Source organism: Panonychus citri, unplaced genomic scaffold, assembly GCF_014898815.1.
Source record: "Panonychus citri isolate SS breed McGregor unplaced genomic scaffold, ASM1489881v1 Contig00141, whole genome shotgun sequence".
NCBI lineage: Eukaryota > Metazoa > Arthropoda > Arachnida > Trombidiformes > Tetranychidae > Panonychus > Panonychus citri.
Window position 1 is genome coordinate 2,781,261 of NW_026515546.1, and position 8,329 is coordinate 2,789,589.

The window sequence follows — 8,329 nt, forward strand, 5'->3', positions numbered from 1 at the left end:
TTTCTTCTCTTTTTCCTGTTCTATAAAATTTTCCATGAGAGAGAGTGGAAAATATTGCAAAATGGGTGGGGAAAAGGGTTAGAACTTTTTTCTCGACTTCTACTATCATAATCTTTTTGCTTTTCGTATCTTTATCATTGGAACTTTTTTTTCTTCTCTCTCTAACTTCATCTTCTTCCGTTTTGTTTCAAGCTCAGCTTTTCCTCTTTGTTTTTGTATTGATGGTGGTGGTTCAAGGGAGGACTTGGGTGTTGAACTTGCTGATGAAGATGAGGATGAAGATGAGGATGATCAAATGTATTTATGTATTAATTTGCTTGTTGGCTTTTCTTTGGTGTATTATCAGAGGGTTAATGTTAATGTATTTATGTCAGATTGTGTTAATCGTGTTAAAAATGTTACGATTATATTTGTTGCCCTTTATTATCACTGTTATATTATCCTTTTGATTATCATAATGTTACAACTGAATTAATAACCTTTCAGAACTTTTTTCTTCATCTTTTCAGATACATAATATGATTATATTTACCTTTCTGTGATTATATTGTTATTGATGGTAATCAGATTTAATGATGATCATGATAACTAATTTCCTTGGTCAATTGTTTATATTACAATTAAATCATTAAGAGTTAATTTTTAATGTTACTTTGTTGTTATTGCTGATAATCAATCAATTATTGATATTATCCGATCACTAATTTTCACGTTTAATCATTACAATTGATTTACATTGTAGTTAATGTTGATTCAGTTTGTTTTTCATGATATAAGAAAATCAATCTCAATGAATCGGACTTTTTTCACTCAGCTGATTGTTGCCACAATTTACCAAACATTTTGTCTTTTTTAATATTATACAAATGATTAGAATTGTGATTTATCAGTTAACCGATTGTTAACCATTGAGTATTTTTGTTTTCTCTAAAAACAAAAAAGTTCTGAAACCAATGATTCCCCTGATAGACTATTAAATTTCAATGATTCTTAAAAGTCTATGGGATTTTTTATCTACCTCCTTATATACTGAATCCATTTTTCTTGCTCCCTTATCATCATTTTCAATCTTCCACCTTAACAATTTCCACTCCAACCTGAGTGTGTAGTGTGTACCTTAGATGATCATGATAGTTTATGATTATTATGCTCTTTAAATTGATTGGATATCATCAGTTGATTATATTGTTTCCGAAGAATAACCTTTGTCTTTGTCGATTGGAAATTCCTTTTTTCGAATAATAAAAAATTCGAGATATGATTTCTCTCTCTCTCTCTCTCATCATATACTTTTCTATCATTATGGTTCACTTGTGGTTCTATTTAATCATTGGTTATCTCGATATCAACTGAATCATTATCTCTCTCTCTCTCTCTCTCCATGAGATGATACTCGAAATGTTAATCTTCGAGAGGGTAAAATATTATATCGGTTAAATGATGCGAACTTTTTGTTTCGAAATTTTCTACTTTTTAAATCACGAATTTCTCATCATCATTGAGAATCTTTTATCTTCATTCTGTTGCATCCCATTTACTATCACTCACTATTATTATCATCATTATCTTCCTTCCTGTAACAGGTAAACCACTTTTCTTTTCCCAATTTTAGAATATTTTTCTTGTACACTTTCGAAGTCGAACTTTATTTCATTTGATTTTGTTTTTTCGTTCTTGTTCCAAGTATCTTTTCATTTTTCTTATTCTCTTTCATTGTCGACCATGATGATTAAGAAAATTATTCTAACCACAAATTAGATTATCAATCAATTGAAGTTGATTGTTTTCGTTGAATCAATTTTTTACCGGGTTCAGGTTTATTTAACATCGACGGTCAAATATGATAGCCAATCGAAATTGATGGAGATTTTTTTTCTTCTCATCCTCTAGTTGATATTTCCAATTGAATCATGACTATTATTTAATTGATTTGATTGATTTTTTGTTCCACCATCAATTTTTGTTTGAATCTTTTTGTCTCATTCTCTTTGAGGGATTGAGTTGGATTGAATGGATTCCAATGGACAGAGTTTGAGAATCCTCAGGATCCATCAATTAATCTCAATATCAAGTGTCAAAAAAAAGCTCTAAATTGTTGATTGTTGATTGAGATTAAATGGGAATCGTATTTTAAATTGAGAGAAATTAGTTAAACATAAAGGCTAATGTGGTGTTGGCTTTTTCCCGTCAACGTAAAAGTTTCTAGTAGCCGGTGGAAGAGTAACTTCAATACCATCCAATTCATCGGTAAGAATAATTTGACAACCTAAATGTGATAATAATTGAAGAGAAAAACAATCAATCAGATATCGATTATTGGTTAATCAAATTTTCTAAAACAAAAATAGGAAAATCAAAGTAACTTACTTAATCGAGAATTGGTTTTCAGAAACGGAGCCATATCTAACATATCATCTTCCCTGAGAAGGTATAAAAGATTTTTCTCGGTAAAATATGAGTTAATTAACTAATCTAATTGCTAACCTTTCATCTGGAGTTGGTAGTTTATCGAAAAATTCATCATTTACATAAACATGGCACGTACAACACGCTAACGAAGCCTCGCAAGCTCCTTCGATTGGAATATCGTTTGAATGGGCTAAATACATAACATTGTCACCAAGTTTTCCCTTGATGGTGATTCTTTCACATTCCTTGGTAATATATGTTACATGGATTCTTTAATTGTTGAAGAAAAAAAAAATGGAAAATCAACTTAGCAACAGAACAATTAAATTCTTATGTCAACACTTACCCACCGTTTTCCTTATTTACTTTGGTTAGATTAGAGTTTTTTACACTAGAACAATAAGAAGCTATTCTCATTCTACTTCGACTAACTGATGTGAGAAGAATCGATAAACAAAAGTTCATAACTGTTATGAATTAACAAAAAAAAACGATCAGTAATCAAAGAAAAGGTTAATTAAATTTTTTTGTTTTTCTAAAATCAAAACAAATCAGAAAAACGATCACATGTTTAACTTTAGTTCTTTTCCAATTAAAAAGATGGCACTGGAATCGCTTCGAATGTGCTGCCATCTAGTCGCCAAATTCTAGAAATTACATTGTGAGTTGTTTGTTTATCCTGACAAATTTAATTTTCCAATTTAATTAGTTGATTAAGTTTACAATTTAGAAAGATTATTTTAATTAGATTTTCTTTTTAATTAGGTAAATTTTAAGTCTATTTATCTATTGTGTTCTAATTGGCGGTTGTCTTGTTTTTCTTTTTTTATTGTTTCTATTTTTCTATTTTTTTTCTTCTCATTAATTACCAGAGTGTGGGAACTTGGACTTCCTATTTTTCCAAAGCCAACTAAATGACTAAAAATGAGCGAATTTTATGTTTATTTGATGTCGATGGAACCATTACACCTCCAAGATTGCGTATTGATCCGAAGGTCGATTCTTTTCTAAGAAGATTACGAGAAAAAGTTGCCGTTGGCCTCGTCGGTGGTTCCGATTTGTACAAAATTTTAGGTACATTTACATACCTAATAACCTTTTTCTCATTTTCTCTTTTTATTTTCTCTCTCTCTCCCTTTGCTTTTATATTTGTTTTTCTACCTGTTGTCCACCATTTTGTTTGGAATTTACTTCCATATTATATTATTTCTCTTATTTTATTAACCCTCTTTCCTTTTGAATGTATGACATGTGTTCTATTCTTCCCATCGACATTCAGCTCAGTGGAACTTGTTATATTCTCTGTTGGTTTTTATTTTCCATCCAAGTTTTTTTTTTCATTCTATTCTATTCAATTGTGATTGCTGATTTCGCTAATTTATTCTGTCTCTCTCCCTTTATTTTCCTCAAAAGAGCAATTGGGATACAAGCCTGGATCAGGTGGCCGAGAGGATGAAATTTTCTCTAAATATGATTATTTCTTTGCCGAAAATGGTTTGGTCGCTTATAAAGATGGTAAACTGCTTCGTAAGGAGAGTATCGTCAATTTCCTTGGAGAGTTAAAGATTCAGATGTTTATTAATTTCGCCCTTCGTTATATGAGTGAATTAAGATTACCACGTAAACGAGGCACATTCATTGAATTTCGCAATGGTTTGATTAACCTTTGTCCGGTTGGACGAAGTTGCACCCAAGCGGAAAGGGAAGAGTTTGCCGTTTACGATGAGGAAAACAAAGTTCGCGAGAAATTTATCGAAGCTCTAAGATCAGAATTCTCCGGTGATTTTGGCCTTTCCTTTTCCATCGGTGGTCAAATATCAATCGATGCTTACCCGGTTGGATGGGATAAAACTTATTGTCTCCATTTTCTACCAGTTAAATCTTTTGATAAAATCTATTTTTTCGGAGATAAAACCGATGAGGGTGGAAACGATCATGAGATTTATATGGACAAACGGACAATAGGCTTTAAGGTTACTAGTCCTGAGGATACCATGAGAAAAGTTTCCGAACTGTTTGACGTTCCTATTGAATGAAATCCAATTCCTTCAACCAATAGTCGTCCACATCAAATATTATTATTACATATTATTATTATATTATATACGATATATATTATACATATTTTCCACTCTCTCTCTCTCCTCTCCTCTCTCTCTCTCTCTCTGTAACTCTCATCTTCGCCCTCTTTCCCTCCTCATCTTCTTGACTTCTTCTTATTCTAATGTTAAGTTTCTATACTTTTCAAGTGATTAACAACCCAAGAGAATCCAATCAGATAGATCATATAAATGTCCAAGAGGAGAATTAATTTCTTGTCCATTTAATCGGTAAATTGTGCTAATTATTTAACGATTAGATTTCAATATAGAAATTACATTTAATTCTTGATTCGTCTTTCTCTCCCCTTTTCAATTGACATCTAATCACTTTCACAATCAACTTAATCATCTTTCCATTGTCTTGATTGTTACTTTTGTTTTTTTTTATTTCCTTCATGTTTAAACAATTTCCTCATTCCAGTTAACATCATTTAAAAGTCTAAATTGTTTGAATGAAAGGAGACAATTAATTTCACAGTACAATTGTTTTTAATTGATTTTTGTTCTATTCAAATAGTTTTGTCTTAATCATTTTGGTTTATATTTTTCTGTCTTTGATTTGTACAATCAACTAATCATTTCTAATGAGGAGACATTGATTCACTTTTGAGATAAACAGAATGTAGTTAATTGTGATTTGTCAGCAAAAGTAGAAATTGTTTGCAATTGTGTTTACACATGAGAGAAAGAAAATAATAAGTTAATTGTTAATTATAATCGTAAATTAAGAAAAAAATTTTGTTAATTGTAAAGTTACAGAGAAAGGTAAATAATTGTAGTAAATCAGAATTTGTTAATTGTTGTTATATGTATATAAAAAAAGGGAAATGATTAGAAATGATTCTTAAATCAAAGTTGTCAGAGAGTGAAAATAATCAGATGCTGAATTGAAACAGTTAATTGATGATTGGTTCAATTAACTGAATTAGTTTTTTTTTCTTTGACAAAGAACATTATTACCATTATTATTAACAATGACTATTTGATTGTCTTATTTGCATAGTTGATTCAATTGAAATAATAATAATGGTAATAATATTAATCGGCAATTTGAAAATATATCAAATTTTGTAATGGTAAACATAATTGTGCCTTTGGGGTTGGGAGGTTGCAGTTGATTTTCACCTTAAAGGTAAACACACACAGTAAAGGTTAAGGTTAGAGGGAAAATTTTGATTAGAATCAGATTGGTTGTCCTTAATCAATTGATTAGATTTTGGTCGGATGTGAAGAAATATATAACTGTAGAATAAATTTTCGGTAATTTGTTTCGTTGTTTTGTGATTGGCACTTGAAAAGGTAGTTGAAGATGAAGAAGACAATAGAAAATTAATGAGAGAGAATAATAATTGATTTAAAGGTGAGCAAGGTGATGATTTTTGTGATGAAGTAAATAATTGTTGTTAAATTGTTGTGTCATAAATAGAGAGAGAGAGAGAGAGAGAGCTTCAGTTTCCATGTGAATGTTTTGTGAGTTTGTGTTTTTGTTTATCAAATTGAGATTTCTTTTTAAACTTGATTATTGTGATCTCATCATGGGTGCGGTGCTTTGATTATCGGTGATTTGATTTTTCTTTTGGTATTTTTGTTTTTCACTTTTGATGATATCATGTTAATATCACCGGTGGGTAGAAGATGATGATTATCTTTCAATATTATTCAGCCTTGTGACCATGAACACGGAATCGATAAAGGCAAGTGTACTCATTATGTCCATGGTTACTCAAGACAATTAATGTGATGTAATTGAATGGACGGGCTTTGTTATTTTGAACTTGAAAATGTTGAAGTGGACGATCGTTATCTTGATAGATATAATTTCCAAGTAAAACACCATCGAAATCATTTTCATCTCGTAGACCACGAATTTGTATCGCCTTGGGTGCTGATGAAATGTTACCATCACGGGAAATTTCTTTGGCGATGTGTTCATATGAGAATTCAGTTGGAATGATTCGAGCAGATAATTTAATGGTAACATTACCCATGGAACCGGGAAAGCCCAACATTCACCGGGTGCCATTGATGCTTGAATCATGGTTCGTGGTGAATTTGAAGTGAACCAAATTGGAATTCCCCAAACACTATATTTGATTCCATGAGGATCGTAGGTCTCTGAACATCGAGATGTAACAATTGAACCACCTAATTAAAAAGAAGCAAAAATTTTAAATCATTGGAGATAAGATAGAATAGTTTAAATTAATTTCTTATTACCTGATGATTCCAAAGCGTAATCAGCTTTACCCGTTTTATCAGAATCATATAAGTAAATTGCTTGTTTAATCATCTCTCCAATTCCTTCAACTGTTGGTGTTTCCTGACTTTTAGCGACTTTGATGTTCACTTCGATAGCATCTTCAATTTTTTGAGCAATAAGATCAAATCTTTCATCGATTGAGGCAAAATTTTTACGATTTTCTCGGTCAAGAATAGAAACTTTCTCATTAACAGAATTGATAAACTTTGTTCCTTTGGTGTTTTCATCTGTCAGTTTGAGAACAAGTTGTTCCAGTTTATCTAATCGTTTGTTGAGAATGACAATTTCTTCTTGTGAAGGACAAGATGAGGTTAGATTGCAAAAAGATTGACTATTTGACGATGGTGTTATCGGTGGGGAGAAAGGTGAAGATGGTAAAGGTTGACCAGTAGGTGAAGTTGATTTAGGTAAAGAAGATGAAGATACAGATGAAAGTAGAGCGGCTTGTTGAGGTGTTTGATGTTGAAAGGGTGAAAATATCGCCGGTGAATAATCATAATAATACCAAGAGAAAAGGAAGACTGAAATTGGCAGTAAAAGTGAGATAAAGGCAAGTTTAGTGAAACTTGGATGAACTGAGTTCATTTTACGACTAGAGATCTCAATGGAAGTCATTATTTTATTGGTTGTCCGTCTGATCAGAGTAATTTCCTCATCTGAACTATCATCATCATCTCCTCCTCCTCCAACTAACCGACGTTTTGTTATTCTTCTCTGAGTTTCTTCCATATCATCATCATTGTCATCCGACATCTCAGCCAATCCTTTACGTGGTTCAACCATATAGGGACTTTTATGGTAATGGTGATGAAGATGCGAATGATGCTCATGATGATAATGATGATCGACCGGAGCACTAGGGGTAGTTTTTCCACTTTTCTTTCTCCATCCACGTCCAGTAAGTGAATTAGAAGCTAAATAGAATTAAATATTTCCATTATTACAGAACAAGAAAAGGCAACAATTTAATTGTAACGGTTGAAAAAAGATCAATTTACTTACGACATTCCCCTGAACACATACTTCTGGTCACCATAGGCGGTGACTCCATTGAACTGACCTCCTGTGGTCTCCTTGAAGATGGTGAACTGGGTGAAAGAATTGAAGATTTCGGTGGATCTTCAATAAGACTAAACTGTTGGTTTATTCGTGGCATAATTGATAACACAAGGAAAACAAAAAGAATAATAAATAAACAATAAAAATAGAATAGAAAAAAAATATAAACCCAATGAATTGACTCTTTCTTTTTTTCTCTTGAATCTTTTTCTCTTCCACTCAAAATAAACTCTTCACTTTAGATCTCCAAACATCTAATCTTTTAAAAGAAAACTTTCAGGATAAAAAGACTCCATAGATTAAACATTGAAAAGAATAATAAATAATTATAATTAGTAAAAAGTTAACAAATTTAGAGACAATTAATTAACTGTAAATAAGAAAACAAAAGACAAAGAATCAACTTTTGTTTTGGAATAAAAATCTCTAGGGTGCTGCCATCTGGTGGAAAAGAAAACAAGTTTAGAATTTTTGTTCGATCAGAAAATTTTTTTTTTCT

At 31.4% G+C, this 8,329-nt stretch overlaps 3 protein-coding genes across 3 annotated transcripts; 1 reads left to right on the top strand and 2 right to left on the bottom strand.

The window, feature by feature from the left end:
* Positions 1-1,616: 1,616 nt before the first annotated feature.
* LOC128395821 (ferredoxin-2, mitochondrial-like) lies at positions 1,617-2,965 on the bottom strand. Its single transcript, XM_053356304.1, has 4 exons — positions 2,756-2,965; positions 2,485-2,679; positions 2,368-2,420; positions 1,617-2,266 (listed from the first exon to the last, which is right to left on the bottom strand). Exons 1-4 carry the CDS (start codon positions 2,872-2,874, stop codon positions 2,163-2,165), a joined length of 471 nt encoding a protein of 156 aa, XP_053212279.1. The 5' UTR covers positions 2,875-2,965; the 3' UTR covers positions 1,617-2,162.
* A 73-nt stretch (positions 2,966-3,038) lies between these two features.
* On the top strand, positions 3,039-4,800 carry LOC128395266 (phosphomannomutase 2-like). The gene is made up of 3 exons (XM_053355670.1): positions 3,039-3,174; positions 3,282-3,483; positions 3,823-4,800. The coding sequence occupies exons 2-3, from the start codon at positions 3,324-3,326 to the stop codon at positions 4,443-4,445; spliced, it is 783 nt and encodes a 260-aa protein (XP_053211645.1). The 5' UTR covers positions 3,039-3,174; positions 3,282-3,323; the 3' UTR covers positions 4,446-4,800.
* Positions 4,801-4,981: 181 nt separating this feature from the next.
* LOC128395264 (uncharacterized) lies at positions 4,982-8,225 on the bottom strand. The gene is given in 4 exon segments (XM_053355669.1): positions 4,982-6,513; positions 6,516-6,656; positions 6,729-7,685; positions 7,774-8,225. Coding segments are annotated over 4 exon segments (1,599 nt in total). The 5' UTR covers positions 7,928-8,225; the 3' UTR covers positions 4,982-6,166.
* Positions 8,226-8,329: the final 104 nt, after the last annotated feature.

What these genes read in the sequence shown, in the direction of transcription:
- LOC128395821 (XM_053356304.1), bottom strand. Translation starts at nt 2,874, where the DNA reads ATGAACTTTTGTTTATCGATTCTTCTCACATCAGTTAGTCGAAGTAGA. An exon ending in GTAAATAAGGAAAACGGTGG is followed by an intron (nt 2,680 to 2,755) that starts GTAAGTGTTGAC and finishes CAACAATTAAAG; the next exon opens with AATCCATGTAACATATATTA. An exon ending in CTACCAACTCCAGATGAAAG is followed by an intron (nt 2,421 to 2,484) that starts GTTAGCAATTAG and finishes ATACCTTCTCAG; the next exon opens with GGAAGATGATATGTTAGATA.
- LOC128395266 (XM_053355670.1), top strand. Translation starts at nt 3,324, where the DNA reads ATGACTAAAAATGAGCGAATTTTATGTTTATTTGATGTCGATGGAACC. An exon ending in CGATTTGTACAAAATTTTAG is followed by an intron (nt 3,484 to 3,822) that starts GTACATTTACAT and finishes TTTCCTCAAAAG; the next exon opens with AGCAATTGGGATACAAGCCT.